We start from the raw sequence: 17,338 nt of genomic DNA on the forward strand, positions 1-17,338 counted from the left end.
AGGTAATCCAATGGCTAGAAACAGCAATGGACCAGCGAGTAGAACTCAATAAGAGTGAACACACAAACAATACCAGACAACTGAAAGGAGCACAAAGAGGAACTTAAATACACAGTGTGTCCCAATTCAGAGGCTGCATCCTTCAAAGGACTCAGACTTCAGAGGCTGGATCCTTTGAAGGCCACGAAGGTCGGACTGAGCGTTGTTGTGGGACGTTCTAGCCTACGGAGGACTGTTCTTGTCGCCTAGCAACTGTGACAGCTGCCGTTGATGAGTGGCAGTAACATTTGTACTGGACTTTTTTGAAAGTTTGCCCCCTTTGCGGTCGATATGCGCTCTCAACGTGCACTTTCATTGAGCCCGCACTGAAGCGAGCTTCGCAGCAGACTTCTTCCTGACAGTCAAAGCGGCGTTACATCATGAAAGTGTGGACTCGTAGGAAGACTGAAAGAAAAGAATGGTTTCCAGCAAGCTAATTAAAAGCATATCAATGCACAATACTTGTTGCCTCTCCTAAAACATTATTTGGTCAAAGTATACCCTAACTTGGGTCCTGATGAATGCACAGTAATCCTTACAAGTAAATCAAAATCCTCTTTCATACCACATGCTTTAATATAAATTGCATTATAATACTCGGTAAGATTAGGATCACAGAAGAGGAATAAATATTTTAGAAGCAGAAGTTTGCAAGGAGTGCATGGTCAGCCACTCCAACTGCTAAAGTAGTGCTAATCCTGGGGGTATTGAGGTTATTAGACTCAGGAAACTATTGTGAACTCGACTGCTGAGGATTAACACATCACATGTTCACTGGGCACTATAGGAGGTGCTGATGAATGGTGCTCGGATGATATCTTTTTACGTATGTGATTGGATGTTAAGCATCTTGCCATAGCAGTCATTTGCGGTTTGAATTTTACAACACAGATGAATGGAAACATGAATCATTTTGCATGGAAAACAGTATTGGGCATGATGCAGGCTCATAATGTGGCAGCTGTTTCATGGCAATTGATATCATTTTTATTCTAGAGCTGCAATGTTGCATTAGCTGCCTTTGAAATCTCTAAGGAGAGTCTGAAGAGAGAAATGTGCAATAGCATTGAACTAGCAGAACTTGATCTGACCTTGTAAACTTGCACTGTAAAAAAATATATGATCAATGAGTTATTACAAGATGTGTTTTTACATTGCTTTAACTCGTCAAAAAGTTAAGCCATTTTCAAGATTCAACTCATTTTTCAAAGTCAGTTTAATGTAATTTAAGTTGAAATGACTTAAACATTCAACTTGATTGTACTTAATTTAAGGCAGCAACTTTTTTTTACATGTTGATTACCATTTTATCTGTCCAAATTCAAATGAAAGTGTCTACATTAGGATTATTTAATTCTAATTATGTTAAGTTATGCTGTGTGTGTATTTAACTAATTTCATGTAATTATTTTCCAATTCTTTACCTATTTGCTCATATATTTTGTTCTTATATAGGAACAAAAATCATTTATATCCAATCAATAATGAGTAAAGAGACATTTGATCTTTTTTATTATTTTATTATGTTTATAAAGCAAAAAAAGGTTTTTATTGCAACAAAGCAATTTATATATCATATATCAAATTAAGAGTCAGTCATTAAAAGCTAACAAAGTTTTTAATCTGTCTTGAAACACAGTTTGATCCGGTCATGCATCTTTCTCATATGTCCTGATAGCGACCACATCATCCATGGTGCATTTCTGTACAGATAAGTGGAAAAAAGGAGAGAGAGAGAGAGAGAGAGAGAGAGAGAGATTAACTATGGATGCAACACTTAAAAGCCTAATCAAACCAGATGGTTTTCTAATAAAATATTATAATATAATTGTGTGTGTGTGTATGTATATATATATATATATATATATATATATATATATATATATATATATATATATATATATAATTAATATTTTATTTTATAATATAATTTTTATACATTTTTCATAGCTAAAGAAAGCATTTGACTTGTACACATACCGCTATCATTTTGGTGTCCAGAACCTCTCTTTCAATTATTGTGCTCTTCCCCTCCCAGGTCTGCGTTTGGATAAGTTTACCATCTGCAAGGCTCATAATAGTCTGAATGAGAGAATGAAGAAATGAATGAAAATGAAAGGACACATAATGCTTAAAAAAAAAAAATATATATATATATAAGCATTATGTGTCCTTTTTTTAACCACATTTTTTAAGCAAAAAACACACACATTTATTTCTTTGTTTGTTTCAATGCCCTTGCCTTCACTTTTCTGTCATCTGCTGTCGTCTCATCAAATTCTTCATCTAATTTGAATTTAATTTCCAGTGTCTTGAAAGTAGTGACAGCTTTCATAGAGATGAACCCCTGGTCATCCAAAGCAATCGTCAGACTGGGTTTTGCTAGGTTAGCCATTTGCCGAGAGGCAAAACCAGCACCTGCAACCAGCAAAACAAAAAATTACATTATGGTATTACAACAGGTGCATGACTGTAGGCCTACAACTGGACAAAAAGTTGCATTCTGACATAAGTGCATGAAAACAAAACATAGTAGGCTACAAACATAGTTATTATTGTGTATTTACAATAACAGTAGTCGATTTCTGTCTTACCTACAGCCTTCATGTATTCATCAAAATTGTCACTTGAAGTCATTTTCCATTTACCAACGAATTGCTCAACCATTGTTACAACAAAGAAACAACAGGATAATTACAAGACAAGACGTTTTACTCTTTAATATATGTATAGGCTATAAAGTGTTGCAAAAGCGCAGACCAGAGGGAGATTTAAAGAGTGCAGGGATAAGAGTAACCACCCGCTGACCAATCAGTAGCATTGCTGTGATATTTGAGAATTTGATTGGATGACAGATTTTAAAAGGGGAGGGCTTGATAGATCTGTATTTAAATACAAGGTCAAAAGTCAAGCCATATAAAAAAAATAGTTTACTTCTGTAGAATAAATAAAGTGGGCATGTTGATCATGCTAATAATAATAATAATAATAATAATAAGACATTTAGTTTAGATATCACAGACTGCACATCAAGAGCAAAACTGAAGCTTTGTTCTTGATGAGCATAACAGTTCAAAATTGGCACAAGTCCATAAATAGGTTAATAAATCTCGCTGTTTAGTGCAGAAAGGAAACGGTGACATCTACTGGTGATGATTAATAATAGGCTAAAGCAATTCTGCAACAAAGAATAGGCGGCAGGATTATAGTCCTGATATTAAAGAGCATTATAGTCACACAGATGGGCCATCAATAGGGTTTCTGTTTTTATTCTCTCAGGGTCAGTGCTGGAAGTTACACTGACATGTCAAACAGAGATAGTGTTCACAATTTGGTATTCAATCTAAAATCACTGCAAGAAGTCTCAGCTCTGCCATCATAAACAACATTTCAAATCCACAGCAATCCTCAGTCATAACTTACAATCATAATTCATCTGAGAGATTTTATAAGCAAATTAATTCAGCAATTTCAAGCTTTATATTTTCAAAATAATTTTACCTTAAAAAGTCGGATGATAAAGGTATTTACTTTTTTCCTGTGTTTTTGTCAGATTAATTGAATTAGTAGGCTATTTTGTCCTCTCAACATCCAAACCATACATGTCATGAACTGTCAGTTTAGTTTTCATTTTTATGGACTTTTAGTTTGCTCATCATTGGCTGTGTCCTAAAGCTGATAAATGCTGCCTTCGGAGGACGCATTCCAAGGTAGGAAGGCATCAAGGCATGTCCGAATGTTAGTTTCACTTCCTGTCTCCATACCTTCATCTGATCGATTTTTGAAGGCCGCATAGGTGGATCCTTCACTGCCTTTGATATCCTACAATCCTGTGCTTTCCATTCTGTGACAGTTGAGCTAGAAAAATAAAGATGGCGTCTGAAATTTGCGGCTGGTCGTCAGTTTGTGTGTAAATGTACATTTTTGATCAACGTTTTCCCCTGATGTAATTTCTAGCGAGACATTACTATTAGTCATTAAATATTCACTTAGTTTTCACCAAAGCTCACTCTATTTTGTTGTAGATCATTAAACTTTTACGCTGCCTCAGAAGTCTGTCTGAAATCAGTTTTGTGAGGTACCTTCGTGCGCAAACACTGCCTGCAGATTCATTGCTTGATAGGGCAGTGAGGCAACAAGTCAGCTGCCTAAGTTTTTGGACGCAACCATTATTTCCTGTTGACTTTGTTCACATTTCCCGCCACTTGTTTGTTACCATGGATATTCATTTAATCATCACAGCTGTTTGTATATGAGTTCGTTATCTTTGTATACTTAAGTTCCTGTGTTTCCTCAGTTCATTGTCAGTTATTGTTTGTGTGTAGACACGCTGTTATGTTGTGGATTATCTGAATTTATATCTTTATTAAATACATTTGCATTGGAACCTTTTGATAGTGGTGGTGAGATGAAGCCTCATGAAGCATTGAAGCTTTTCAGCCAAGTGGTTCACAAAAGGGTTCATTTCCTGAGGCTTCATTTGCTCACAATACTACCTGGTGGTCAAAGAGTGTAAAACAATAGAGGCTACATTACATTACAGATACATTACAGATGACCTGATGTGATCTGTAATACACTGTATTTTGCACCAGTTAAGGCTTAGAAATAACGGTGAAGAAAAAATCAATTTCCAGATAGACTAATCTATTTATATGAATATAATGTGTATTTTCTGGTGGTATATAATGCTTGTATAACATAACTCTGGAGAAATCAGATCAAAGTATTCCCATACAGGGGAAAACTTTCTCTTTCTTGCTGGCTCTATCGAAACAACATGCAAAACTATCAAATAACCCAAACTCACCTCTTTTACAACCACACATTTTGAGGGGATCCCATGGGTTTCAATGTCAAAATATCACGCCAATATTCAAACTGCTTCCTGAACCAGTCAAGCGGAAGCGAGGCTTCGGACGTCATTAATGACATCATTGGTCTAAAGCGTTAGAAGCCTCAATCAAGGGGGTAATCCAGCATCCGGAAAGCGTACCTTCTATGGGGGCATCCATTGGCTAACAAGCCATCACCTGCTGTTAGCATTCCATTGACTCCCATTCATTTTGGCGTCACTTTGACAGCGAATAACTTTACATCTGAGGCGTTTAAAGACTCTATTTGTCCATTGTTTATTTCTAAAGAAACACGACAATGTATAAAAAGGCTCCATTACCTTGTATCTTACGTTATGGCCCCGTAGAATCCGTTTTTGTAAAAATAGGCTAAGGATTGCGTCATAACCACGCGACTCTCTGTCGCACAGTAGAGAAATTACTGTATAGACAGGAGGAGAAGCTCGCAGGCAATTGGGGGGATGTGGAGGCAAAATGACAAAATAATTAATCAGAATACTTACCAAAAGTTGCTCCTGCTCCTAGCTCATGGACAGCTCCTGCTCACGCTCTCCGTCTCTGCAAGATTCGGAAGGGAATGATTCAGATTTCTCTTGGCACAGCTACTAGAAGACTTACAACTGTCAGACAGGTTGCTCACGTCACATCTACGTCGTCAAGCTCAGTTTGAGGCTGCGCAGTACGCTCAGCCATCAGGAAGAGAGTGCTTCTAATTGACTTCACTGGTCTCCGTCGAAGTCTATGGGGTCGCTGTGTCCATTTCTTTTACTGTCTATGGCCTCGATACGTGCTTCACTGAAATCTTCTGGGATTTCTCGACACACGCACACAGAACGTAACATCACTACCTTTTGACTCATCTTCATCTTTGGACCTTTATAATTGAAACAGAATAACTGACCACAAAAGGGATTATGCAGCTGAATTTGCTACACTGGCCATGCGTGGCCAAAATTTGTTGGACTACACCCTTCAATTCTGCCACCTTTCCATTCGTTCACCATTTGATGACAAAATAATCAAACCTCTGTATTGGATCAGGGCGAACTACGAACATCAAGTAGACCTCCCAGACATGCAAGGACTCAGATGGAGGAATGCGATTCTGCCTTGTCTAGAGAGGTTATACCCCCGGTCCATCTCATCACCGGACCCAGTGCCCAGTCCACTACCACCCTGCGACACGGAGCAACAGCCAGAGCTCCCAGCAGATTGAGTGCCAGCGCCTGGCACGATGGAGCTGCCAACGGCAATGGAAGTGGATATGCCCACCATCGCACCGGAGCCTGAGCCCCTTACGTCTGACCTGGAGTGTGAGACGGTCACCGAGCCTGTGACAGAGTAAATACTAGTGGAGTCTGAAAGAATGGAGGAGTTCCACGTCCACAACCTCATCGCAGTGAGTGCGTGCTGGACTGGGAGACTGATATGCTGATCCCACCTTCCCTCCCTTTTCTACCACCACCTCTAGTTCCCGCCCTGTCTTTGTCACCTCCTGTCTACCCCATTGTTCATCCCTTACCTCCTCACTGCATCGGGGATTCACCTGAGACATCCCATGAGCCATCCTCGACTGGGCTGGGGGATTCCCTGGCTCTGCCTCTGGCCACTGTCCCTGCTACTCCACCTCGGGCCGTCGCCCTAACTCCTCTGCCTCCACTGCTCCCTCCCTTGGCTCCTGTCGACCATCAGGCCCGCAACGTCACCGGGCTCCCTTGACCTGCCAGCTCCGCCTGGGTCAGACCTTGCCAGCCTATCGCCATGGACTCTACCCCTGCGGCTCAGGCTGGCTCCGCCCTCCCTCAGGCTTCGCGACAGTCCTCAGTCACACCGTTTCCGACGCAGACCTCTGGATCTTCAGCTCCACCTCGGGGGGTCGTTGTGGCAGATCCATCACGGTCGTCGATGCCATCAGTGTCGTGCAGATCCGTCTACCCTCCGTCTGCGCCCAGGGCTCCTTCTCCATCAGCGACGTCCTCATGGTGGTGTTAAACTCCGTACCACCATGGTTCCTCTCTCCGGCAACGCCGCCGTGGGGAGCTGGGAATCACCCTGTTATCACATCACTCTGGCTTCTACCACCTTCTGCTCCATCCTGGTCACACCCATCATCACATCCCTGGTTTCTGCCACCTCCGGTTCCTCCCTGGCCTCTCCTGCCAACCAAACCTCCAAATACCAACCATTCGCCTGCTCCTCATCCGCCTCCTAAACTGCCTCGTCTCCCTTACCACAGCACGAGGCCACGCCTTCTCGTAATGTCACAAACTGTCAGTTTAGTTTTCACTTTTCATGGACTTTTAGTTTGCTTGTTATTATGTCCTGTTGTCTTTGTTCATGTTTCCCGCCACATGTTTGTTACCATAGATATTCATTAATCATCACTGCTGTTTGTATATGAGTTCGTTATCTTTGTATACTTAAGTTCCTGTGTTTCCTCAGTTCATTGTCGGTTATTGTTTGTGTGTAGACATGCTGTTATGTAGTGGATTATCTGTGTTTATATCTTTATTAAATACATTTGCATTGGAACCTTTGACTCATCTTCATCTTTGGACCTTTATAATTGTAACTCTAACGCAAATGTTCAGTTTAATTAAAACAAAAATAAAATCTAAAATCAATTTACAAATATTCCATTTCAATCATATGCCAATATTATTCATTAAAAATAAATCTTTTCAAGACAGAAATGCAGGTCATGCCTGGATAATATAAAGTCATTAGAATGTATTTAACATGTTTATTGATTCTCTCACCATATGGTGTCATGATTGCATCCTATACTCATTTCACATCAATGAATCTATTATTAAAAATCATGAAGACTTTCATATTAATTTTTGTGCCTTCCGCTGTACAAACACGCTGGCAGTGCAGGTGCATCGGCATCAAGCTCACCTCCAATTATTAATTCATAAAACACAGACATTAATTCCCCTTAATTAGTCATACATACGTTGCTGTTCAATCTCTGATCTATACCAGATAACTGCTATTAATTAAGTACAAGCAAATGTGACTGTCTTTAGAATTGTAAATAGTAATTTACGGAAAAAAAGTTGCATGTGTAAACAATATTTACTAGTGCTTGTGTGTCAAGTTAATCTACTCCCTTCACAAACAGTGCAGCACATGAAAATAGCACATTAGGGGACTTTAGGGGATCACAATTATGTGGTTGAAACCACAAAATACAGAATGAAGCAAACCATAATGGAGTACACAATATAGCACAAAGGTCTTTGAGTGCAAATATCTGCACTCAACAAAACAATAATTAGTTTTAGGAATCTGTAGAGAGCAGAACGAGGGGGAAAATAAGAAAATGTAGGGCAATAACAGGCTTCTTGCAGAGGGATGATTATGTTATTGCTTGTTCTGCTGCACTAGCATCAATTACTCCCTTCCGCATATTTTCCCACAGGCTGAACCTGCTCTCACTGCTGCTGAGCAGCTGGTAAAGTGGAATCCGTGTGGAAAGAATGAGACAAACTTTCCTGTCAAAAGGGTTTTCTTTTTTGCCCTCTAAAATGATGGCATGCATTTGCTCAAAAGTTTGTTTGCAGTTTTGGATTATAGAAATTCTGTCAAATAAGACAATACAAAAGAGATAATTATATCATGTTTGCTTTGAATGTTTTATATTTGAGTTTATATTATTATATAGCTTATATTATATATATTTTTATATTTAGCACAAATATTTCATTTTTTATGTTTTATTCCTTTCGCATGTGGTGCATGTTCGGAACAGCTTGCAATTACAGTAACAAGAATAGTATAATTTAAATCTAACATTCAAAACAGATATATGCAAGATAAATAGTTTTATATTATATTTCATTACAGTAACAGTACTTACTATTAAAGTATACTGTAACATTCAAAGCAAACATATGCACACACATACACACACACACACACACACACACACACACACACACACACACACATATATATATATACACACACATACATATACATACATATATATATATATATAGTACCGGGTTGGACCCCCTTTTGCCTTCAGAACTGCCTTAATTATTCATGGCATAGATTCAACAAGGTGCTGGAAACATTCCTCTGAGATTTTGGTTCACACTGACATGATATATTTATGATGCGAATTTCCCATTCCACCACATCCCAAAGGTGCTCTATTGGATTGAGATCTGGTGACAGTGGAGGCCATTCAAGTTTAAGAGCTTCCTATTGGTTTAAGAGCGCATTTTAAAACTTTAGTCATAACTTACAGAGCTTTACATGGTCAAGCACCCTACATCCAAGATTTATTACATGCACACACCCCTCGGTCTCTGAGGTCTTCAGGCCAATCCTTTTAACTATTCCCAGAACACATCTTAAGACAAGAGGTGACTGTGCTTTCTGTGTTGTGGCTCCAAGGCTATGGAACTCTCTCTCTTTAGCATTGAGAAGAACTATGGCTTCTGAGGATTTTTTTTTTTTTAAAAACCTGAAGACACATCTTCTTGGACAAGCTTTTTAATTAAAAATATGGTTTGGCATTTATTACATTTCTATGGTAGCCTATTTGTACAGCTGTTATTTTATTTGTTTTGATATTATTATTTTTTACTGTAAAGCACTTTGTGACCCTTCCTCGTCTGTGAAAGGTGCTATATAAATATACTTTACTTACTTACTTAATGAACTCACTGTCATGTTCAAGAAACCAGTTTGAGACGATTTGAGCTTTTTGACAACATGGTGCGTTTTCCTTCTGGAAGTAGCCGTCAGATTCAGACTGTCCACTGTGGTCATAAAGGAGTGGACATGGTCAGCAACAAAACTCAGGTTGTGTTTAAACGATGCTCATTGGTAATAAGGGGCCCAAAGTGTGCCAAGAAAATATCCTCCACACCATTACACCACCACCGGCAGCCTGAACCGTTGATACAAGGCAGGATGGAGCCATGCTTTCACATTGTTTACGCCAAATTCTTACCTTACCATATGAATGTCGCAGCAGAGATAGAGACTCATCAGACCAGGCAACGTTTTTCCAATCTTCTGTTGCCCAATTTGAACTTCAGCAGATCGTCTTTACCATGTCTGCATGCCTACATGCATAGAGTTACTGCCATGCAATTGAATGATTAGATATTTACATTTTCGCTTAGCCCATGTTACAATAGCTTTACTGTCATCTGCTGGTGAAGCGCTATAATGACATTACGAAAAGCTATATAAAAAAGCAAACAACAGTCTACCATGTTCACAGAACCCCAAACCTTTATTTTCACCAAAGTTTGCACACACAGAAATGAGAGGGGAAAAGACAAGTTTGGCAGCCGGAGACACTTCAAGCATATTTATAGAAGAGACAGTGATCTAAAAAAAGAAAGAAAATGAATCGAAATAAAATCATAATCATTCAGTGCATATTCTGCATCTGCCCATCACTTCACCTCTGGAGAGAAAGGACACAAATGCTCGGTCAACCTAACATGGACACACACTTACAGTACACACACTCACTCCAATCTCACCAAAATAAACCAAATAGAAAATAGTCACACGTCAAAGGCTGTAGTTGGGAGTATATGGGGATACATTCAGCTGGTAAAGATGTTACCTATTTTATCAAGCCAAACACGTCAGAACATTCGGGGAGATACAACTCCTTTAATTACACCGCTGTACTAATGAAGATGTCCTGCTAAAGACAGATGACAAACATCAGCCTTGAGAGCCGAAGGCCTGAATCAATGTGTGGGTGTGGAGCAGGCCACCAAATAGAGCAACAGGATAGGAACTGGCTGGTTATTCTTTCCTTTTAATATAATGCAGGCGATATCAAGCTGTCTAGTCCAAAGGGTCCAGAAAGGGTGCACTGTTTCCAATCGTCAGCCAACAAAAGAGTACGTTTGCAGATGTCGACATGCAGATGTTCATAACATTTCAAGAAAGGGATATTTCATTTCACAGAGGTTAAGCAAAGGAACTAAAATACAGAATTTCAAATGAGACACTATGAACATGTTTTTATTCGTTTCAGTACTCATATCTCAAGCTATTTGGTCAGGAAAAAGTAGCTATGTCTTGATCATGCTGTATATAAACTTAAGTGCAATATATATTTATGAGTCTTGGGGTATGTTTGCTTTTTAAAATGTAAATCTATGTTGACCTGGGGCCTGAGCACTGAAGCTTTTTGCATTCTTCACAATTACACCAAACTTCACATCATTTAACACTGCAAACGTAAGCGAGCAGCTTTCTCACAACACCAAAAACCTTTCACATGATCAAACCAGACGTGCCTGAATCGAAAAAAAACAAAACATAAAAACTGAGAAACTGACTTACAATAATAATAAAAGAATTAACAATGTATCGTGTAGATTTGATACATTTGATTTGTTATCATTCAATCTGATAGATAGATAGATAGATAGATAGATAGATAGATAGATAGATAGATAGATAGATAGATAGATAGATAGATAGATAGATAGATAGATAGATAGATAGATAAAAAAGATGTATTTACAAAATAATACTTGTGTCTTCCCATTACTCTATGAAATCAAGCAAGACCGTTCAAACAGTATACGAGTGTGATACTAGTTGTTTTGACTGGTTTTGACCAGTGGTTGTGTGTGAGTGTGCGTAAGCAGGATAGGATGACAGGATAGGATGACAGGTTGGCTGATGAAGAGTATGAGGAGGAGGAGGAGAACTTCATGCTATTAGCTCTTCCCTCAGCTCCTTGTTCCTGCGGACAATTGCAGCATGTCGCTCCTGATAGGACCAAAACAGACACATAGTATCACATACTATAATACTGATCATTAATTTAAGCATACATAAGAATAATTAAAGGTACACTAACTTTTTTGTTGTTCAAAATTAACAGCATTTAAATGAGTCAATACATCAATACAAACATGTTTTTGTCTTACCCTGATTCACAATGGTGAGCCTATTATAAGTGTTTATATTATAGACTGTGATGGTTTTCGTTCTCTAACAGAGTTCATTGTAAAGCATTATCTATTGTGAAGGGTCATTTCATTAGGGTCGTTGTAACGCTGTGCTGGAATTTATTTTTCAAGGAAGTACCGTGTCTATTAATGGGTAAAGCTACAGCAATGTCTTAAGCCAGCTTGAGATCCCTTCCATCTAAACTGATTACATCTCTTAAAGGAACACCCCAGACCCCACCGTTTTTTGAAATAGGGTTATTCACCATATCCCCTACATTTAGATAGGTAGGCAAACGCATTTTTGTCTCAATGCATGCATTGTCTTAGTCTGGCAGCGCCGCCGCTAGCTTAGCTTAGCATAATAAATGGAATCCTGTTGTACCCATGTCGTGAGTAAAAGTGATCCAAAAAAAAAAAACCTACTTGGGCGCAGAGATAGCAGATTTCAGGTGTTGCATCAGCGTGATATCTCTGCGCCCAAGTGTCAGTGCTTTGCCTGTGCTTCCCCCTCAATAGTCCCAAGTCAATATCTGCCTAGGGAATCACCTAGACTTAATCTGCATTACTATTTGTACTCGATGTGAATACGCAGGCCACAAGAAGTAATTCGTTAGTTTTTTTTTATCACTTTTACTCACGACATGCTATCCGGCAACAAAGGATTCAATTCATTATGCTAAGCTAAGCTAGCGGCGGCGCTGCCAGACTAAGACAATGCATGCACTGAGACAAAAATGCGTTTGCCCAACTATCTAAATGTAGGGGAGACGGTGAATAACCCCTATTTCAAAAAACGGTGGCATGTTCCTTTAAACATATAGTGAATGTTTTATTAACAGTAGGATAATCTCTCTCTCTTTTTTAAGTAATGAGAAAGAACCATATTCATCCGCAGTCACACAGAGCTGAAGCACAACCAAAACAATGTCCTTCCACAAAATGAAGAATTCAGGGCCAAAAGTTACATAGTGTACCTCTAACTAACAAACTAATTTATTATTATTTATTATTAGATATAATGCAATAGTATAAAAAATAAGCAATTAACTTACTATATAAATAATATTTTAAATAATTTTATATATATAGTGTGTAACGATTTTGCTCACCTTCTCATGCAAGCGATCCATCATGGCTGCCAGGTAAGCCTCCCGGTTTTCCTTGATCTGCTCCATCTTCAGGATGAGCTTTTCCTCTGCCATCTTGCTGAAGTTGCTGTTCTCCTCCATGGCTTTGAGCAGCACATCTCTCTCATGCTCACGTTTCTCAGCCAGAGCTTTGAGCACCTGAGCTTCCTGGGACTGTTGAGGAAAGTCATTATATACATGAGCATTCAAGCATTAAGGCATGGAAGGGTATACATTTCCTGAATCCTGAGGGTTAAATGGATTTCAAAGTGGTAGAATAATATTTATTGATGCATTGATTCATGTACACTTGTCTGTGTTAATAAAATTCTAAGCTTTATTGCTACAGATAAGTAAGCTTCTATACATTCACTTCCACTCACCCTCCTGCGGTCCTCAGCAGCCTCCAATTTCTTCTGGATGTCTTCCAGTGACACATCCCGCTTCTTTGGAGGGGAGGTGATGCTGTGGGCCACATCTGACACAGGTGAGGGCGGTTTCAGGATCACCTCGAAGGCCTGGCCTGATGCCCTTTTGTTTATGGGCTTTACTTCCATATCTACAAGACAATGACCAATGTTAAATGACCTCACTTAATAAAGCAGTCATAGATTCAATGAATGCATGTCAGTTCATTATGGAAGCCCATTTCCTCCACATAAGAAAAAAAAGTCATAATCATGAGATAAAGTCAAAATTGAGACATACTAAGTCATAATTATGCCAAAAATTAGAAATGATAACATAATAATGAGATACTATGAGATACAATAGATACTAAGTCATAGTTATGAGATAAAAAGTCGAGTTGACATTAGTCGATTAGAATATTAGTCGAAATTATTACACTAATTACTAATTAAGTAACAAGTCATAATTATGACAAAATGTTTAATTTTGTCTTTTTATCTCATAATTTAGACGTTTTGTCATAATTTCAACTTATCTCATAACTATGACTTAGAATGTAATAAGACTTTTTATATCAATTTGACATTTTTTCAGCTTTTTATGTCATAATTGTGATTTACTAAAGGATGATTTTTTTTCTTATGTGGTGCAAATGGGCTTTCAATTCATAAATTTCAGAGCATAATTAATCAAGATTCTGATCAAGAAATTATCAGCATTTTAAATATGTTCTTATATTTATTTATTTATATTTATTATATAAACATCTTATATTTCCTTATATTTATTATGTCAAATGTATTATTTCTTTTATAAAATATCATTACCACTTCACAACAAAGCCCCAGCTAATGTTAACTAACAACATTGACAAAAAATTTACAATACATTTGTTACAGTAGTTATTAATCTTTAGTAATACACATTTGGTAATAAAAATACAACTGTTCATTGTTAGATCATGTTAGCTCAGGTAACAGAGACAACTTTTGATTTTAATGTTTTCGTAAACGCTGAAATTAACATTAAAAAAAATTATAACTATTTTTCATTGTAAAGTCATGTTAACTAATGTAGATGACTAATGCTAACAAATGGAACATTATTGTAAAATGTTACCAAAATAGCATACAACATGCATTTCATATATAATATTATATTGCTTCAAATGAAAACGAATATGTTCTCTCGCTTACCTTCAAACTCACAGACGAGGTTGTTGCGCGTCTGTGGGCTGAAGCAGGAGCAAATGAGCGAGAGCATGGACAGCTCCTTCATCTTCTCTTTGTATGCTGGAACAACACAAAATTGGTCCCTTGTTAGTCGTACACACATCCACTATAGGCTACTCAAGCACAAATGTGCTGAACTTTACAGGCCGGAGCATATCACCCAGTCTCTAGAGGATTCAATTGGGGGCTATAACATACCCTGTACTTCATCTCTGAGTGTCTGTCTCTATGATGCTTCAACTGAGTGACTGATTGACACTGCTACTTTAGCTACATTAGCTCTTTTCAAAAGCTTATTATTATCATCATTACAGCTATGAACAATGAAAAAAGTAGATTCATCAGGAATTCAGTGAACATACATAAAAAATATGGGACATTTCGAAACACTATCACTATATATACACACTGAAAAAAGTGTAGGATTTAAGTTTTCACTCAGAAAATTGCTAGTAGATTTCACAAATACAAAGAAATGGCAAGCAACACTGCATTAAATGTGAAATTTCGAAAAAGCATTTTCTTGTAAAACATACTTGCAACTTAGAAAAATCATAGTGGATAAATGCAATACTGAAATACAACAAAGCATAAAAATGGAGTCTACTGAGAGACTTTTCTACATTCAAACAAATGGAGCTGGCAGACTCATGAAAAATGCAGCAGGCACACTAATGACACTTCCCATTTCCTGCCCTCTGTAGCGTTTTACAGATTACAAGCACATTAGCTAGAAAATTACAGTCAGACATCAGTCAGACTAGGAGACACGTATAAGAAAATAAAGTAAATATGATAGTCATCAGGTAGTTATCATATCCCATACTTTCAATGTCCAAATCACACGCAGGAGCAATTTCCTGCCAGGGTCACATACTGGTGTCCAAAATAGTGTCAATACTTATTTGTCCGGTGCTGCAAAGGCCACCATGCAGCATCCCACTGCTGCAGGGCTGGCCGGTCTCCCAATCTACGTCTCCTCGGCCTCCTGCAACTCTTAACAATATCAACAAGCAGGCCCACGGCTCAGGAGCCTTGCACTGATCAATGCATCCTGACAGAACAGCCCATGATATATTCGGAAAAGTCGACTTTACTGCTTCAGTAATTCTACAAGATACCCAGAGCCCGAAAAAAAAAATGCACAGTGAAATCCGCCCATGCCATCTGGTCATGAATTGCATGGACCAGACTCCACAACAAAATAGAGGCTGATTTTACAAGGGAAATAAACACAATAGATCATTTAGATTTTTTTTTTTTATATATACTAAAATGAGCAGAGCAATATCAGTGTTGTTATAGCTTATTATAACAATGCACGTGATGAATGAGCCAGGCCTGTGTGTTATATCTCTAGACAAGCCTTATTAGTCTGCTCTCAGTTTATAATAAAGTGGCTATTTTAAAACATAAAATGGAGTGTGAATGAGAATCTGTCACCTTATCCTTGATGCCAGTTTATGAGAGCACTCAGACTTCATGACTATGAAACAAGGACGATGACATCCATAACAAAAAAGCTGCTCTAATTTTCACGATTACTCCTTATTAAGCAAGTATCGCTGGTTAAATATGTCTTATTAAGGTAAATGCTCCGTGAGGAGGTATGTGTGTGTGTTTTTATGGCTATATTGTCTGGGCAGCGTTTCTTGGGTGCGGTCTTTCTGCATTATGATGCGAGGCAGCAGGAGCAGGTGCGCCATCGCCAATCATCTTCCATACATGCCACTATATTCAGAAATGTACGAAGTACGCCATTTATTCTAATTCATAATGCAAGGTACAATCACTTCACTGAATATTCTAAACTATATTAATGGGGGAAATGCCAAACGTACCTTTCTAGGATGCCTCCGATCATGTAAACGTAGACTCTAGTCGCAGTTGCTTTTAGCTGTACAATGTGTTTCATGCACGAATAGGCTATATGTGAAAAATATTTTTTAATATAGAATTGTATATATTCTATATAGATGGTAGGCTACATGGTATAACACTCAGTGGATCTTTTCATAGACATATTCAGTCTCCACTGACGCGTTTCCAAATGCAACAATAGATTAAGATGACAAGTGAAGAAATGCGCAGCACGTACCGATAGCTGTTTTGGCCATGGTGTCCTTTCTTGAATCCGTGTTATTTTCCACAATGGTCGTGGTTTGTACCAGTGGCGTTGAGAGCGGATGATGCTTAAGGCACTGAGTCAGCAGAGCACAATGAGGAGCGCGGAGAGATGTGAGGAATGGGAGCGGCTGACTTATGATCCAGTCCGCGCGCAAAAGCAGATTGGCCACAGGCAGCACTTCACTTCACTGACGTGTGTGGGAGGAAAAAAACTGGCCTGCATCTCATCGAGCGCTAGATGCTGTAACGGTCCACTATATTTTAGCCATGTACTTGGATCAAATACACCATGAAATCTATTCTTTTTTTTATGGAATATTTTAGGATTCTAAATGATTTATCCGTTCACATCATTTTTTGTTATGATATACCACCGTAATCTTTACTCAAAATAACTTCCCCCTCCGTCTTGCAATGAAATCTCTTCTCCGATGACGTGTTTACTGCCGCGGGGGCGGGACAACCTGTCACTCATATGACATCACAGCAATCGCAAACAACAATGATCCATTTAATTTCATTGATCCATTACAAGGACAAAATCAAATATAATATTAGCTGTAATATTAAAACCCTGTTACAAATGTCTA

General features: G+C 38.4%; 2 protein-coding genes across 3 annotated transcripts; both read right to left on the reverse strand.

The window, feature by feature from the left end:
* Positions 1-1,568: 1,568 nt before the first annotated feature.
* fabp4b (fatty acid binding protein 4b) lies at positions 1,569-4,214 on the reverse strand. 2 transcript variants are annotated; one of them, XM_079895539.1, is made up of 4 exons: positions 4,122-4,214; positions 2,282-2,457; positions 2,020-2,121; positions 1,569-1,742 (listed from the first exon to the last, which is right to left on the reverse strand). In XM_079895539.1, the coding sequence occupies exons 1-4, from the start codon at positions 4,150-4,152 to the stop codon at positions 1,689-1,691; spliced, it is 363 nt and encodes a 120-aa protein (XP_079751665.1). In that variant the 5' UTR covers positions 4,153-4,214; the 3' UTR covers positions 1,569-1,688. The 2 variants fall into 2 exon arrangements, with proteins under 2 accessions (XP_079751665.1, XP_079751664.1); XM_079895538.1 differs by lacking the exon at positions 4,122-4,214 and adding an exon at positions 2,634-2,785.
* Positions 4,215-10,136: 5,922 nt separating this feature from the next.
* stmn2a (stathmin 2a) lies at positions 10,137-16,947 on the reverse strand. The gene is made up of 5 exons (XM_079894802.1): positions 16,720-16,947; positions 14,586-14,681; positions 13,362-13,537; positions 12,961-13,152; positions 10,137-11,666 (listed from the first exon to the last, which is right to left on the reverse strand). Exons 1-5 carry the CDS (start codon positions 16,736-16,738, stop codon positions 11,607-11,609), a joined length of 543 nt encoding a protein of 180 aa, XP_079750928.1. The 5' UTR covers positions 16,739-16,947; the 3' UTR covers positions 10,137-11,606.
* Positions 16,948-17,338: the final 391 nt, after the last annotated feature.

Source organism: Squalius cephalus (genome assembly GCF_949319135.1).
Source record: "Squalius cephalus genome assembly, chromosome: 15".
In the NCBI taxonomy this organism is placed as follows: Eukaryota; Metazoa; Chordata; class Actinopteri; order Cypriniformes; family Leuciscidae; genus Squalius; species Squalius cephalus.

What these genes read in the sequence shown, in the direction of transcription:
- fabp4b (XM_079895538.1), bottom strand. Translation starts at nt 2,706, where the DNA reads ATGGTTGAGCAATTCGTTGGTAAATGGAAAATGACTTCAAGTGACAAT. An exon ending in TGAATACATGAAGGCTGTAG is followed by an intron (nt 2,458 to 2,633) that starts GTAAGACAGAAA and finishes TGCTGGTTGCAG; the next exon opens with GTGCTGGTTTTGCCTCTCGG. An exon ending in CAGATGACAGAAAAGTGAAG is followed by an intron (nt 2,122 to 2,281) that starts GCAAGGGCATTG and finishes TCTCTCATTCAG; the next exon opens with ACTATTATGAGCCTTGCAGA.
- stmn2a (XM_079894802.1), bottom strand. An exon ending in CCTCGTCTGTGAGTTTGAAG is followed by an intron (nt 13,538 to 14,585) that starts GTAAGCGAGAGA and finishes ATTGTCTTGTAG; the next exon opens with ATATGGAAGTAAAGCCCATA. An exon ending in TGGATCGCTTGCATGAGAAG is followed by an intron (nt 11,667 to 12,960) that starts GTGAGCAAAATC and finishes TGGTCCTATCAG; the next exon opens with GAGCGACATGCTGCAATTGT.